A 17,969-nucleotide genomic window follows, 5' to 3' on the forward strand; every position below is an offset into this window, starting at 1 on the left:
AAGAGATTGTAGCTGGCTCAACGTGAGAACAAGATTGAACAGAAGTAATTCCAGCCATGTTAAGTGTTTCTGAGTTCTTGCTTGATATACTTAGAAATGAAGCTAGGAGTTATTCTTGTAACCCTTTTGTAGCTGGGAAGTATTCATCATTTCAGAATAACTTGTAAAAAGGAATGAAGCTTTCATTATTCATGTTATCTTTCTTATAACTGGAAAGCATTCATCGTTTCAGAATAATTAGTAAAAGGAAATGAAACTTTCATTATTTACGTAGTCCTATTTATAACTGAAAAGTATTTGTTATTTCAGAATAACTTCTAAAAAAGGAAATGAAGCTTTGCATGCAAGAAAGAACAGAAAATCATTAATTCCTTCGCTTCTACAATCTTCTCGATTTAGTTTATTCCAATTGGAATTTGGGGTCATAAATAGAAGAAAAGGCTCTCTTCTTTTTCCGTACTGTCAAGTAGCTTGTCTTTTTGAGTGGCGAGTTTTGTCAATACCATTCTGGCAAAGTTCTGAAGACATAGATGTTGTCTCAGACTATAAAATATTTAGATGTTGACATTTATCTAGACCGCGTTATTCTAAAGTTCTGCCAAAATATCAGTGAGGAATAACTGTGAAAGGTAAAGGAATCTATACCAATCATTTTGCTGTTCAAGTATGCCTACAGGCTACAACTGATACTCACTGAACTAAACCATAACTGAAATGATAATAACACTTGCAGTTTTCTAGAGAAATGAGAAGGAAAGATACAGTGAATGATTCTCAGAAATTAATAATGTAGAAAAAAAAGAGACCAAGTGGGTGGTCTTGCTGCTTATAAACAGGGTTCAAGCTCCACCTTGAAACAGAGGTTAGAAGAGATAGTTTAACCCTGATGTCAAATTAAAACAATTAAATAAAGGAACTCACTTCTACTAGATTAAACTTGAACTGTTGTAAAGATTCAACTTGATGAAAATAGAACTCCTCCATAAGCCATTTAGCATGGACCGGCACAACGTGAGCAAGCAGCTCAAGCACATGTACTCCTTAGGTGATGAGGACCCTGATTAAATACATGGGCTTGAGAGTGCAGCTCCATGTTGAATGGACCACGTGCCTATAATTGGCTTAATTCTAACATTAACAAATAATATAAAGCACCTAGATAGAAGGTATATTGGTTCCCAAAATCACAGATTGGAAATCCAAGAGCTTGCCAGTTCTCCAATAGGTTTTCAAATCAGTTCTGTCCAACGAAAGGGAATAATTCATATCCCCCTGTGCTTCAAGCTTCGCTACACCTAGGCAGGTAAAACTTCACTTCGGACCTGATCACCTTGCTCAAAGCTCTTCTATAGCAAATTTAACCTTGTGAGTTCTCCAACTAGCAAAATCCTTGAACTCAATCAAAATAATGTAGAATGTAGAATGTTTGAATTGATTTAATGTTTTGTATAATATTTGGTAATAATTGATTAGAAAACTGCAAGAAGGAAGTATATAGGTTTCTGAGTTCAATTATAAATCCGATAATTATATTCCAATGATTTAAATGACCAGTGCCTTTGCTCATTCGGGCAATAGAGTCAAGCATAATGAAGACTATTACGTACAACTTTATGAGACAATATTTATCCAAAATATCATCAACTACTTCGCAGCTCTGCAAAAGACACTTTTTATATGCAATTCTATGCTAGCCAAAAGGAATTTAATTTCTTAGGTAGGAAGTCCGATTAGCTGGAGATGCAAAAACTTTGTGTTTCACACTGTTCCCTGTTGTTGAACACAGGATGCGAATAATACCCAATGTAAAAAATAAAGCCTTGTCAGAATAATTAAATAATTTCTTTATTGATCATAAAGGGCAAATCAACATTTTAGTTGGAATCTCTTTGCCTCAAAAATAAACAAAAGGAGCTTTTATTAAATATTGAACTATAATAGATAAATTCATATTTAAAAAGTCATCTTCCTTAATAATTATAACTTTCCTTGCAAGTGAATACATTTCTTTTCTCTTCCGAATATGAATATCTATCTTCTTTTTTTTGACTTCCCCTATATATATCTTGATAATAAGGGAATGTAAAATTAAAATTAAAAAATCACACCTTTTCAATAAAAAACTCATACTTCCCTTAATAAAATGCGTAGCTTCCAATAACTAATACTTTGATCATCTCTAGATTTTTACTCATATCCTTTTAACTCTTTCAACCACACCACATACTCATATTATCAACCTTTACCTTAATACATGATAGGATTAGTCGCTATTTTAATATTTGACACAATCATTTACCATCGTTCAATACTTAAAAGGTTTATTGGATCTTCTATAATTGCTCTTCACATTATTCCCGATCAGTGTTTTCTGCATAGTCTCCTTCAAGCTATTCAAATGTTGCATTCCTTCATCCCGCACAGACAACGCTTCGAGATTTTTGGGTGTTCCTTGTATATCATTGAAGATTCCTTGCTATCTTTATGATTGGCGATTGGGTCTTCATTGTCTGTTATATTTCAGTGGGAGAGATTGATTGGCATTCAGTATAATATTCATACTCCTACGCGGGCTTCAATGACATTTTTGACAAATCTTTTGCTATATCCAACTTTAATCTATAATGGCAATAGTTCATTTTGTTCGTTGCACATACACCCTAGTGGGTTGTCATGCTCTAGACCAAAAATGGTTGATATACATCATCTGCCCCAATTACTAGTCATTGAACATCCTTCTCTCTTTGCAATTCCCTCCTTAGAGTTTAGCTATCATCGTTATGTATGCTCTCAACTTTTACAACATCTCCTATCACCATCTTTAATCGTATTTCGTTGAAGGCCTTGTTTATGATCAAGGATGATAGTTATGTTTTCTATCATTGTCATGATCACAAGAGTTTAAGAATATTTGGACGAATGTCACTTCAATTGCTCTCCATACTTTGATTGCACATGGCCTTACACACTATCAAACTTATGAAGATAAAAGTTCATTCTTTACTATAAATATATTCATCCTTTTCTAAAGGTATGATGTTGTCGTTCTAATTGGAATTCACTCACTTCTTTTGCTCGACTCTCCAACATGCAGCTATATGAATCGATTCATGAAGTCCCAAGTCAATTGTTCCTCAACTGTTGAGCCCGTAAATGGTCTTTCTGGCTTGTAATGCTTAGTATAGTGTTTGTTATACCTCAACAATGCCAGTGTTATTAATCTTCGATATAGATCTTTGGGGTCAATACTTCATCGTCAAATCCTGCAACTTAGAATCAAAATCTCTGCCAGTCATCATTTCCTAGATACAAATTAGAGAATCTCCTTCTATTCTGTTTGTGTTATTTCTTTGCCAATGTACCATCTCAGTCCTAAATTTGATTTACTCAGGAGGAAGGCTCTTGTCGGGTCTATTGGGATCGATTTGTGTTAATGTTATAATTCTGTCGGATAAATTATATTATATATATGATATATATATATATATAAAACCATTATAATATGTTAAGGATATATTACTTGTGTTATTACTATAACTAATGTAAGTTAATATGTTAAAGAGACATGTCTCTTGAAGAGAAATGTCACATTAACATATTAACTTACATTAGTTATAGTAATAACACAAGTAATATATCCTTAACATATTATAATGGTTATATATATCTACAAGTGCTATTACAAGTTACAGAATATGGTAATCGATCCTATTTCACTAACATGGTATCAGAGAAGGTTTCAAGTGTAATAATAGAAGCCATGGAGAATGCAAGACCCAGATGGTTTGCCATAAGTGAATTGAAAAATCGTCTTCCACATGATTTTGTTTTTGCGAAAGCACCTAAGTTGCTATTGCATTATCTTTGGTGTGACTTGATTTGTCCACACTTCAGCTACCTAGCATTACTTTTCTGGCATGGAGCAGACGGTAACATTACTTTATTCAAAGTAAACCGTACAACTGGCATGAGATCTATTATCATACTCGATTCTCCATACAACGTTTGACTACATTATCTTGCTTACTACGATGGAAGTTGGATGAAATGAAATGTAGTGCAGTGCTAAAAATTCACATGCTACTTAATGGCATCAGAGAATCGTATTGGCAGAGAAATATTACGGAGGACATCCACAAATGAGGACATAGAATAATCCAATAACAAGTTGACCAAGCAACTGACAAAGATCGTTGACAAGGATCGACCATCATGTAGAATGAAACGAACTGTGAAAATCCACGTAGATTGTACCAGTACAGTCGCAAGTTCCACGTTATAAATGGATATCGGCAGATTACAGATGCAAGATCCAATGTCATCGATGTTTGATTTAATGAATATATTGACACGGGTGATATTTTCAACGTTGGTATTATGGTCGATATTGTAGGGATTGTCATCATATCCTTCTTTATGGCCACCATTTGAGTGTACATGTTTGGAAGTAAGCCACTCATGACATAAAGAGATTGGTCATAAATCTTTGCTCTTCTATGAAGGGGGACTGCCAAGGGAGCATTTGACCAAGTCAAATGATTTGTAAGATCGTTCAGTGAAAGGAGGACTGTGATATGGTATCTTCTTAATCTACAACCACCATGACAATTGCATACGCATATTGAGGTTGAAAAAGATCTAGGTTACAATATGATGTCGAGACTATTTTCAGTCTATTCGTCAACATCCATGCTTCTAGCGTAGCGTTGAAAACTTTGTTGCAAGGGATGGACAACCACCATAGAGTAAATGATTTCTATTAAAAGTCATTATGATGACTGCCCTAGTAGACACTGATGCAAAGCATTGAAGTCCCAAGTGTTCTCGCCATTAGAGATCACAAAACTCTTTTGGCAATGGTGTAACACCAAATTCCTCTCCACGATCACTATTACTGGTGTTAGACATTGATTAGTAGACAGTGATCAACTGTCTTCGATGCGTCGCTATCCAGAAAGGAATCACCAACGGGTGTATTTGGAGGTTGCAACACAAGATTGGATCTGATTGGATGTGGCCGCTAATGGTAGACTGGGCTTAATGATGTTAGATCATTTTGCCTGATGTTTTGAAATTGAGTTGGCAAAAGAATGTCACTCTACATGGATAAATTCCTTCATCTAGTCTGAGATCTCGTGAAAGGTCAAATTGTTGATTATTGGTAGTGTTTGTAAAAAAGAAAAGAAAAGTGCATATCACGCCATGGGGAAGAATAATCACCATTGAGTAATAATAGAAAGGTTCTAAAGAAGGGGGATGTACCAGGTGATAACAACGGGGAGGAGCGTACGATATTAACATGATCCTTGGGCTTCTAACCCTAAATTTATTCTATACATCAGTGAAGGACTGCCGAATAAAATGTGAGGACAACCAAGACCCGAAATTATAGTGGGTAAGTAACATAATGGTTGTAATATCAAAGGTAATATCTTTTCTTAATTAAAAAGGCTATCTTTTAGTTAGGAGATTTATTTCCTTATATTAGTGATAGCATTATTGATAGGATATCATGGTGATATTTAGTTAGTTTGATGTTATGCTCAAAATTAATACTTGAAAAATAAAAAAAAATAAAAATGATGATATATTATGGAGATAAAATATATTGGAATAATGGAGATCATTTTCAAAGTAGGATAAAAGGGAATGAAATTAGTTAATAATTATCTATATTGGAAAGATCTTATATTTGAGAATTATATTATTATTTATTTTATTTTATGTTTAATATATACTAAAGAGCTATTTGCCTTGATCTTTTCCTTTGTCTTTGAGGATATTCTTGCAGGAAAAGAAGATTGGTACATTAGGCATGCTACCAAATATTGTACAAACTCAATCTTATGATAGTAGCTCCAAAGAAGCTGTGATCTAAGATTCACGAATCATCTGATGATTAGGTTGGATAATGTGAGTTTCTTGAAGCAAATATTTTTTATGATTGAAATTATAAGAGTGAGTCTAACAGTTCATTAGAGGCAACCTTGGAGAAAGAGATGGAGCAGAAAATATAAATCGCTTAAATCAAACTTTTGATGATCTTGATTCAGAAGGAGTAGACCTTGATTGATGGATTCTCCACTAGTCAAAAAACTATAATAGCTAAAGGACTATGATTCATAGGATAAAGTCTCATGTATGTAGACTGGAAGGCCTTATGCTATCATGATAACCATTGACCTAAGGAAGCATGACATGACTTGCTACCAAGAGGTTAGAAGGATGATAATAGATTCAAAGGAAGTCTGATACTTCATCAGACAAAACCTTATGCTAAGAGGTCAGAAAAGTTGATATCAAACTAAGAGGGAGAAACCTTATTCTCTGATATGTTTTTATGGTGAATATTGTGACAACACCACTTGACAGTATTCATGGAGACTTCATGCAAACTTTTGATGTCATACATGTATGAGCTTGTCCCCTGTGTACATCATGAAGAAGTGACGACTTTTAAATGATTATCACTTGTATTAGGAGAAGTTGTTGTAAAGTGACGTCCTTACAATAGCTTGTACCATGATTCAATTTTGCGAAATTGTTTCATGTAAAGGCTTTATCTTATAAATCAACAACTAGACAGTTGATATCATTAATTTGATTATCTACAAGTTGCTTGTATAGATATATTTTCGGTACTTGGTGTATATCTTGCCTTGATATTCTGATAGGCCATTACCACATTGAGTACTTGGTGGATATCATTTAGTTGATGTTCTGATAGGCCATTACTCAGAGTATTTGGTGAATATCATTTGATTGATATTTTGATAGGCCAATGCTCATGATACCAAATATGATATCAAATAGTAATTGGTGAATATCATATGTTGATATTCGGATGGGCCAATACTTACATGATATCATATTCTAGAAATCTTCTGATCAAAGATTTCCTATATGTATTATTTTTGAAATATTACCTAAGGTTTAATATCTATGTGTTTTATCCTTCTTCATTAAGAGGGAGTGTTAATGTTATAATTCTATCGGATAAATTATATTATATATATGAGATATATAATATATGACAAATATTATATATGAGATAATTAACTTATATTAAGAGTGATATATATATATATATATATATATATATATATATAACTTGTGTTATTAATATAACTAATGTAAGTTAATATGTTAAAGAGACATGCCTCTTTATTTCACATATATATTTATTCATATAGTAACTTGGAAAACACATAAAATATCTACAAGTGCTATTACAAGTTACAGAATATAGTAATCGATCCTATTTCACTAACAATTTGATTGGTACTACTAGGGTCCACACAAGATGCTTTGTTTTGCTTCTAAGTATTTATGCTATCAGAATTTTTTGGTTGCCGATGTGACTAAATGAGAAAGTGGAACTCCACGGTAAAGCACCTCTGTAATCATTAATATTTATATTAGCTGAGAAACCTTCCTTCCTGGCATCAATTTCCTGCTTCATTGACTTTTTCAATTTGCTCCCTGATTCATGCATATCATAACATATCACTGCTGCATGTAAACTCCACATCTGCATTGCGCCCAAATAGGAATCAGTAAACAAGCAAATTTTGAGGTAAGTAAACTATGAGCCCTATTCTACAAAATAAGCATTCAACAGTCCCACGCAACATGCACTGGCATATTGGACCGGCCCATGGGTATATGGAAAGTAGGCTGAAGATGAAGAAAGGAAATTCTTTTGACACTGGGCTAAACTAGAATCCATCAAATCATTGGTTATTGTTATAACCCCTTGTAGGAATAGTGTAGGCATCAAACTGGCTTCCTTTTTCACATTCTTCTGATTATGAGTTTTAGTGTTTTGAAGCATATTGTTTGAATATAACTAGTGGGTAAGATTTGAAGATTCTCTCTTTGGTGTGGTATTTGGGACTCTAAATTTTGGCAAAAATTTAGAGTTCAGTTCCATCAAGATCAACGTTCATATGAGACAAGTGTGTAGGAACATATAGAGAACAAAAAAGGAATAACCTTTCTGCCCTTGAGCTTACCATTAACCTATTGTGTCTCTAAGGGTGCAAGTCGAATAGGGTGAGACAATGACAACATGATAATCATGTAGAGTGAACCCTTGGCCAACGTGCACTAACCATGTACTAGTGTTTGTCAATTCTTACGATTCTGGATACAGTACTAGTCAGGAGTTGTACCAAGTCAGTAGCAGCTATAGGGTGTAAGCAACTGTGGTTGTAGGGTCTTACACCAATTCCTACATGACTTGACATAACCATGTTCCAATCCTTGTGGAGCGTCGGGCCCACTTCGGTAGGAAGTGAGAAAGGAAGGGGATTGGTAACAATCCATGGTTGGGAAGATAAATGCCCCGGTGATATCTTTTCCTCCTATGATGCAAAAAGAGACTAAAGAAAGACAAATGGTTATCAGTTGCTAAATGTAACAGTATGAATCTTTCCTTTCTTTGTACTTTGAATAAGATGTTAACAATGAAATGCATATCTAGTTCCTTCTTAAAACCTATTTCCAAATGCTGCAGATTAATTTTTCTTTAGAATACACACACACACACACACATATAGTTTAGCATGCTAGTGTAATTTTCCTTTCCATTTTTTTCAATTTGATATATTCTACAAGTTAAACTGGTCGTTGCTTATGTTATAATTAAGTGCATGCTACATAATCATGCATGATTATTTCACAAAATTGTGAATATTTATTGTAAACAATAAACTAAATTTGTTATGATGGTGATGTCTTTACACCCACGCACTTTTATATTTTTAAGCACATATAAATGCAAGCTGATTGGCTCACCAAGGGGAGTGTAGAATTGATATTTGATATATTAACGTGTAGAAAACACTAGACTCAGAGCATAGTAGGTTGCGATAGCAACTGCTATGCAAGTAATACAGTTATACATATCAGAGATAGCATCTATAATAAAGTAGCACAGTCCATCCATTAATGATATATCACAGACTGCCCATACATCAGAAAAGCAGTGCATAATCGATTCCAGAGTATCAGAGATGGTATATATCTCTGCCTGAGTACATGGTATAAGCCTGTAATTGCAGCGGGAATCACATACGAATGTCGTAGACAGCCATACAGGTCATTGTGCATATTTATATTGATACATCAGATATAGCCTCATACTGTGAACTGCATGCTTGAAGCATATTAAGGTTCATATGTCAGAAATAAACATTTCATTGTAGTCAACATTATATCTGCATTTGTGTTACACTGTTCATTACTTGTTTGATCAATAAAATAATCATTTCAAGGAGGAAATGCGTAAATCAAGTAGTGTCCCATAAACATCAAGATGGGGACATTACAAAAGCATACAAGTATGCTTGCAAATTTGACAGCATATCTGTCATAACATAGTGCTTCCCTGGACTCGACTAATGTAAAGCTAAACTCTTATTGTAAAAGCAACCACCTACTTCCTCTTCCCAATTAGTATCTTATTCACTAGGTAATCTTCTAGCAACCATCCACTAAAGAGCGAATTTCCTTTAGAGAACAGAATTCTACAGGATCACTACTACTAGATGAATTACTTCATTCTTAGTACGTTTGTCTTCAAGCATGGTATGGCCCATAGTCATTTGTCAAGTTTACATTTTCAAAATCCTACTAGGTTCGTATTTGAAGCTTTGACAGAATTTCTATTAGGAAAAGACGGAACCTATTGCACATATGCTCATATTGTTCACACAGCCATATGCAAAATTTAATGGCATATCCATTAAAAAATTATCAAAACATATTGCTTTTGTACATATTTCTGCTCATTAGCCTACAAAACTCTCCTCAGGTTGAATATTTCAGTACCTTCTGTTTTTGGTAGGGCAGCTTGATCACCCCCAACTCCACTGCCAGACCATCAGAGACATGCACCCCTTCAACCCTCCTACTGATGGATTTTGCATCTCATCAATATTTGGGTTAACTTTTATGTATTGCAATCTTTGGTGTTTCGATGCTAAAAATGGCATAATATCATAACAGCATCATAAATGTGAAATTATGGCATGCGAAATGTACTTTTGACTTACCAAAATAATTAAATTTAGAATTCATTATAGGTTTTGAGGGAAAAACACAATAGAGTAAACAGATTAAAGAAGTATTAGAAGGCTCTGTAGAAAGGAAATTTCTTTCAAATGATAAGTTCACTAGGCCAGAAGTAGGAGCACATTCTGCTCATTTAACAAACAAGTAACCAAGAAGAATATGTGTCCAAAGTTAAAGTATCCACATAAATAGGGTTAGAATGCTGAAAAATATCATGATACCACAATTTTACAAAACATATTTGAATGCTATTCCAGTTTTGAAATCAACCTAACAATCAAAGGAAACCAGAGAAATCCCCATGTCCTTGGACTAAGCTTGAGTAGATCTTGCAAGAAACATATAGATACTGGTAGATTTTGCACTTCATGGTACAGCTAATATTCACTCATAGTCAAATGAAGAAGAGGACATAGTAAGAAAAAATGACAGAGCAAACTTACCTAATTTTGCAATGAGAACAAGCATCTGGTGAAAGAAGGGATATTTCTGGAGACCCCATTTATTGCTAAATATCCTCAGCATGTCCCAAAGTGCAAACACTAAAACCAAACCCAACAATGCCACTGGCATCTTGTACCTGATTAAAATTACAAGTTTATCTTTGATTTTCAAAGTGAAAAGAGCATTCAGATAACTAATAGACTTTGAAAGTAGAACCATATATAGGCAAGGAAAGACTTTTACTAAAAATGAAGTACTATTCAGAGTTTTTTAATTTTACAGTGGAACTTGGAGTTCAAGTACCCATTTACACTTCATTAAGAGTGTTGAGGATTTCCCCCTTTATTTGAAAGATTATCAATTCAGACTTGCACTTTGAAAATTGAACAAACCATGAGGAAAAAGAAAAGCAATACAAATATAACTTTCCAAAGACTCCTCTGAAATTATTCCATGGGTCTCCTCACTTGGTAAAAAGATATGCCACAAAAGAAATGTTTAATTCCTTCAACAATATATCAATATAATTCTAGTGTCACACATGAACCAATTCCACTTATGTCTGATCCCCAACAATGGTACAAATAACACAATTAATGCAATGGCAAATAGTTCCCTCCATATCATAGTGGAACTGGACATTAATAAATCCCCTAGAAGCAATTCAGGACTACTAAAGTCGGAAGAGTCTGTAGGGGTCACAATGATAGTGTCTCCTTTTTGTTTGAGAATGGCATGGGAACACAGTCAAACAACTTGATTGATATCACTAGCATAATAGCTCACTATCCTCACAAAGAAATTGACTATTGTCATTAAGAAAAACTCTAAGTTACCGGATTCGCTCCTGAAGGGGCAAAATCGAAATTTGATTCGCATGAAATCAAATTCGGTCCTGGTTCGATTCAAATTCGCAGATTTCCTGTTAAATTCCCTGTGTGTCCTTCATTTCGCACCCTGGACGAATTTGATCGAATTTCGAGCGAATTTTGGAGTCCAAAAAAGAACCCGGATGGAATGACAGCGAATTTCGGGCGAATCTGGGCATACAGCGAAAAAGTTGAAAAAACGTTTGACTTTTTAATCATTTAAAAACGCGTTTTACTTTATTCTAGTCGATTTTACCATTTAATATTTATACAAAACCCTAAAATGACGCCGTCAACCATATTTTGCGTTCAAACTTCTTTATACTGCGGCTTGTTTTTGGGTTTGTTTTATATGGCGGTGTTCAGAGTTCAAATTTTCTTCTCCAACTCCAGCGATAAAAAAAGAGGTAGGTCTTTAAAAGAATCTGCACTACTCCAGATCCCTATTAACAACCAATGAATTGTTTTGCACGAATGAAAATAGTAGGATGAGATAAAACCAGGTCAAGCTCTCTCGGCTTTGTTTGATTGTGATTAATTTAGATTTTATTAAATATATTATATACATAAACTCTCCTAATCTCCTATCTTTTTAATAGCTTGTAGTGTTAATGAAAACTTTGAATTTGAAAACAAAAGCTGGGGGGAAACACAGTTGTTAGACAGACGTACCAAGAATACTACTGTAGCTGTAATGTTGCTTTTAAGCTATCCAATAAGAGAATGCTATTCAACTGTAGAATTGTGTATGGTTGAAAATTTATTTAATAGGCTGTTACTATTAATATGTCGATTTGTGGCTGTAATTGTTATGTGGTGAGAAGATTAGAGAAAAATATTTCCCAACACAACCTTGTATCAATTTTAACTTTTAAGTACTATATTAATCCTGCAAGCATGTGCTGAGCTGGCCTTGGTATCATTCAATAGCAGGTAGATTTAAAGAAAATGTGTTTAATCGTCTAAAGTTAAATTTAAAATTTAAAATGTGTGGGGTATCACTGAGTGGTGAAGTGATCAAATGTCATTAACAAGGTTTGAGTTCAATTCCCACATGGAAATTGCCAAACCAAGCTCCATACAATAATGGCCCAACAAAATCATGTGCCAAACACAGTAGAATGGGACCCTTTCTAAGCCCCCAAATATGAGAAGTGAGAACTGCAGTTCCTTAGTGTCCAATTACCCTTGGCAAAGATAAAATTACAACTCTACAGAAAATTTCAAAATTATATTATGACTATTGAATAACTTCTAACTTCTTACAAATTGTTCCTAGTTTTTAAATTTTCATTGTGAACTTACTGATATCTATTACAGTTTAGTTTGAGTGGATAAATGAGTTTTTTCCATATTTAATTTTTTGTTTTATGTATTGACATATTGTGTAATTTTTAAATTTGTGTGTAGATTCTATCATGGCTGGAAGTGATTTGGTTGGCAATAATCCCCACTTCAAAATCGACAGATGTTCCCCACTTTGGAAACATGTGCAAATGATTCGATCAATGCCGGGTGGAGGAGGTTACGTGTGGATTTGTAGCCATTGCAAGGAGGAATTTAGCAGCTCTTATAGTAGAGTAAAAGCACACTTGTGCTTTATTCCTCAAAAAGGCATCAAATTTTGCACTGGGAAGCCAAGAGTAAACGGGATACTACCTAAAACTTTTCTTCCAAATCACATCGTAAACAAATATATTCAAGAGCAGAAGCAAGCAGAGGAAGCTGCTGGGAGGGCAAATGCTTCACATCCGTTGGAAAGTGGTAGGCCTCTAAAGAAAGGGAAAACATCATCTATGTCTTCAACTACCACTCCTAGTGAGCCACCTGCAGAGGGCCATCCATTCATGCGTCCTCCTCAACAACAAATTGTAAGTAAAACAATGGCGGGACCCTTGGAATCATCATTCCAAAATGAAGCTAGAGACATTGCTGATCAAGCCATAGCCAGATGTGTTTATGCAAATGGATTGTCATTTAATGTTGTTCGCTCACCGTATTGGCAATACATGGTGAGGGCAATTAATGTGGCTCCAAGCGGGTTCAAGGGCCCTGGGTATGAGAAGGTACGCACCACTTTATTGGATAATGAGGTGGCCCGTGTAGAGAATGCCATGCTGCCCATCAAGGATGCATGGGTCGAAACAGGGGTGACAATAGTATCAGATGGATGGAAAGATGCAAGGAACCGTCCTTTGGTGAATGTTCTTGCAGTGTCTACAAGAGGTGCAATGTTTCTAAAAGCAGTGGATTGTGAAGGAGAGGTAAAGGATGGTCCTTTCATTGCAAACATTCTCATCCAAGCTATCGAGCAAGTTGGCCCTCAGAATGTTGTTCAAGTAATAACTGACAATGCGAAGAATTGTAGGGCTGCCGGCTTATTGGTTGAGGAGCGATATGAACACATTTTTTGGACACCTTGTGCAGTGCACTCACTCAACCTCATGCTGAAAAAAATTGGCACTAAGATTGAGTGGATAAAAAAAATGTATGAAGAGGCACAAGAGATCCAAATGTTTGTCACGAACCACCATATGACGCAGGCTATATTCAGACAATTCTCGAAATTGGAGCTCTTGAAGGTAAGTTGAATTGTTTAAAATTTAAACATGTTTTATAAATCTAGCCACTTTAGTAAGCTTTCTATGTTTTCAAATTTTTAATCTATTACTGTTTTGATTTTAAAATAGGTTGCTGAGACCCGCTTTGCCTCCAACACCATTGTTTTGAGGCGCCTTATCAAGGTTAAAGACGCATTGACTAGAATGGTAACTAGTCCTAATTGGACCGTATGGAGGCAATCTAATAGTGATAGAGCAACTACCATAAGGGGATTGATACTAAATGAATCTTGGTGGGATCGTGCTGAGTACCTTCTAAAGATCACAGAGCCTATATTGAGCATGATCCGATACACTGACATGGATAGGCCTTGCTTGAGTGAGGTATATGATGGCATTGACTCCATGATTGAGGACATTAGAAATATCATAAATGAGAAAGAGCAAGATCCTGATGAAAAGTTCTTCAAGGAGCTACAGTTAATCATGATAGAGAGATGGAACAAAATGACTACCCCTTTGCATCTACTTGCATTTGCATTGAGCCCCAGGTTCTATAGCCAATCGGTCCTCAAGGGGAGTACCACTAGAGTTCCCCCATACAGAGATCCTGAAGTTGCTCAAGGGTACAAGGCAGCCCTTCGAAGACTCTTTCCTGAGCACCTACGACCTGCAGTGAGATCTGAATTTATGAGTTTTGCGAGCACCGATGATTGTGGTATTGAGGCTCTTGAAGACAAGAACAATGCTAATGCTCATAAATGGTGGTACTACCACGGTCAAAAATACCAACACTTGCAGCCCATTGCCATCAAAATTTTATCACAAGTTGGTTTTTTAAATTTTAATCTTAACATTCTAATTACTAGTTTCTTGTTGGTAAATAGTAAATACTAAATATTCAAAACTCTAATTTCTAGTTTATTGTTGGTAAATTTGCAAATCTTGATAGGTTGCTAGTTCATCATCATCTGAGAGGAATTGGAGCACATACTCCTTCATCCACTCGATAAAACGCAACCGACTAAACTCCAAGAAAGCAGATAACTTGGTGTTTGTGCATTCAAACTTGAGGCTCACAACTCACAAAGAGAATATGTATAAAAAGGGGGAGGCAAAACAATGGGATGTCGAACCAGAGGCCGCGGAGTTGGAAGTCCACTTTGATGCACTTGCGATTGAAGATGGCGATCCTGAGATACATAGTAGTACTGATGGAGCTAATCTTGAGGCTACGGCTGAGACTACGATTAAGACTGTTGATGCTAGTGGCACTAATTGTGCTTCTAATCAGCAACTGCCTAATGATGATGAATTCTTCGATGATTTTTGATGATACATTGATATTTGTCATTTGATCACATATGAGCCTATGACTGATTATTTATTAAGTGATTAGTAATGTTGATATTCTTGTTTTAAAGACTAAAGTTTTGAACTGAAACATTCATATGGTATAATGGTGGTATATTTTGATATTTTGTCATGCCAATCGAACAAATCATTAATATATGTGGTGGTTGAATTTGCTAAATTGCTTTAGATTAGCATAGTGGTGTATGAATTGGTATGCTGCAACATATTTTTGCATATATATTTTTTATTTTATTTTTAAAAAATTCTTGTACGGACGAACCCAAAAAGAACCCGAACCCAGCCCAAAATTTTTTGATCGAATTCCGAACCCGAATGTCGAACCCGCATCCGAACCAGAATCCGAACCGGCAACTTAGGAAAAACTCCTAAATGCTGGCTTTTAAACTCAAACTAACCTGTAAAGTCCTTATGAATGGAGGCTATAACATGTAGTTATAGAGATGTGGGATATTCTAAAATAATTCAAAAGCTCAAGTTTTCCATAGTCCTACAGAATTTGTGAAAGTTGGTACATTATGTTGGTATATTAGCATTACACTCAAAGTACCCAGGTTTTAATCTCAAATAATCACACCACACCCTATTTGTCATGCTATTTTCCAAGTTCTAAAATAAATGGTACCATTTTTTTATGTATATCATTTTTGGCTCTTGTTTACATATAGACATAACAAGTTACAGACAAAATGCAGACCAAACGTTTTTGGTATCCATTTCTTGAATTTTGCCCAACTTCTTCAAAAACCAGACTTGATTTTATTTGTGTCTTTCTTCGTGTATGTTTACATTTAGAGATAGATATATTTTTCAATAAGGGAGTAAAAATTATCAAAGCAAGAATATAAAGCAAGAGGCCTTACGGCCTCCCAAGGTCAACCACACTAAACAAAAGAAGTCACCCAAGGGACTCCCAAAAAGAACCAGTTACATTTTCTTGTCTTCCAAGATTAGCTTATCTAAAGCCTCAAAATAATCCAAGGACAGGAATCTCCTGTCATCAACATAACACCTGTCTAAATTCTCGGAAGTCCATTTAGCCAACCAATCTGCCACATTATTCCACTTTCTAGGAATATGACAAAAGGAGACATAATCCAACAAACTACACAAACTCAGTATTTGCTTAGCCACTATGGCGAAATGCCAATTAACACCCTCTCCAATTATTGCTTGTTTAACATATTCACCAAAATTTGTATCCACAAGTAATGTTTTTCCATCCTCGGGTATCCTCTTTCAAGTTATAAAGAAGAGCCAGGGCCTCCATAAAGGTTATTTGTATGCTTCCACTTATAAATGGAGAAAACAAACACACCGCCACCAATATTATCTTTGCCAATGCCATCTAACCTTGCATGTCTAGGATTCTCGCTAGCAGATCCATTAGTATTTACTTTCAAAACTCGTTCACAAGGAGAATACTATTAGAGTTAAATCTCTCTATTTTTGTTTGTCACTGTTCCATAGATTTACTTCTATTTATTATGGTCACTCTTCTTCTATGTTTCCATTTTCTCTCTCTATTCAATATGGAAACTTTCCCTTTCTCTCTTCAAAATGTTTCTATTTCTCTCTCTTCATTCATTATAGAAACATTCTTGTGTATACTTGTATATATAGATCATTTATGATCTTCGTTTAATAATACATTCATTATTTTACCATAATATGGTATCAAAGCTTCTTTTTTTAAATAATAATTTCATTATTGAAATTTTATGAGTTATTTTTCAAAATAGGTTTTGAAAATCTTTAATTTCTTTATGAAATTTTTAGACTCGTACGATTTTTGAAAACCTTTGCCTAGGTGTGCTCATTTTTTGCAAGAATGTCCTTCTCTTCAAACACGAGTAGGCTTTTTGGGCATCATTTCTTTTTAATGGTGTTTTTCAAATGTCTTCCCTTTTGGATCGTGTGCTTTTCTCTACAAATCTCGACCATTACTGGTCGCTTTTCGTATGCAATCTGTTTTAAATGTTGGGCAAATTGTTTATACAACTTGCACACACAATTTTTTACCCTATTTCTACAAGATCGTGGTCTACAAAGGCGTTATCTTTTTGTAAAGACACCCGCAGGCTATTGTTTTTTTCCTGCATTTTTTCTCCTTGCTTGATCCACGTTTTCAAAGGCATTTTTGCGGCTTAAAGTATCATCTTTTTAAACCCTTTGTCATTGATTTCCGACCAGAACTATTTCCTTGTCCATTTTTTCAGTCTTATCTATCAATTTTTTGGTTTTTCAAAAATGGCTAGGGTTTCTTTCAAAACTCTCCTTTTTATGTGCTGGTTTTAAAAACTTTTGAAGATTCTTGGTGGGTTTATACAGATCTCAAAAGGGTCGGTCTCTATTTTTCCTAGATGCGTCATTTTTTGTGTCTCAATTTTCGAGCCAACGAATTCAAAATCTAATTTCAGATCCTTTCTCAATTTTCCGAGCTCTCTTTTGGATGTCCTTCCAATTTTTTGGGTCTTCCTTCAATATATCTTGAAGTTCGTGCCTTTTCAAATATTCATGTTTTTTGCATAAAAAACATGTCATGGCATCTCTTACCAATCTTCTCTTAGAAGGCAATCAGCAGTTCAACAGAAAGAGCTACAACACCTGGAAGCAGAGAATGATAATGATCTTTGAGTACCAT

General features: G+C 35.0%; 2 protein-coding genes across 2 annotated transcripts in view; one reads left to right on the top strand and one right to left on the bottom strand.

The window, feature by feature from the left end:
- PRA1.H (prenylated RAB acceptor 1.H) overlaps nt 1-17,969 on the bottom strand; it is a 129,808-nt gene that overhangs the window by 65,513 nt on the left and 46,326 nt on the right. The window contains 1 exon segment of the mRNA XM_089797889.1: nt 10,521-10,657. Coding sequence (XP_089654015.1) covers nt 10,521-10,657 — 137 coding nt within the window.
- Nucleotides 11,252-15,284, top strand: LOC149542958 (uncharacterized). Its single transcript, XM_089796525.1, has 6 exons — nt 11,252-11,267; nt 11,375-11,591; nt 11,757-11,797; nt 12,801-13,972; nt 14,081-14,779; nt 15,060-15,284. The coding sequence occupies exons 1-6, from the start codon at nt 11,252-11,254 to the stop codon at nt 15,282-15,284; spliced, it is 2,370 nt and encodes a 789-aa protein (XP_089652651.1).

Source organism: Cupressus sempervirens, chromosome 8 (assembly GCF_028749045.1).
Source record: "Cupressus sempervirens isolate cs-2001-9-10 chromosome 8, ASM2874904v1, whole genome shotgun sequence".
Classification (NCBI taxonomy): Eukaryota; Viridiplantae; Streptophyta; class Pinopsida; order Cupressales; family Cupressaceae; genus Cupressus; species Cupressus sempervirens.

What these genes read in the sequence shown, in the direction of transcription:
- LOC149542958 (XM_089796525.1), top strand. An exon ending in AGCGAAAAAGTTGAAAAAAC is followed by an intron (nt 11,592 to 11,756) that starts GTTTGACTTTTT and finishes GGCGGTGTTCAG; the next exon opens with AGTTCAAATTTTCTTCTCCA. An exon ending in CTCCAGCGATAAAAAAAGAG is followed by an intron (nt 11,798 to 12,800) that starts GTAGGTCTTTAA and finishes ATTTGTGTGTAG; the next exon opens with ATTCTATCATGGCTGGAAGT.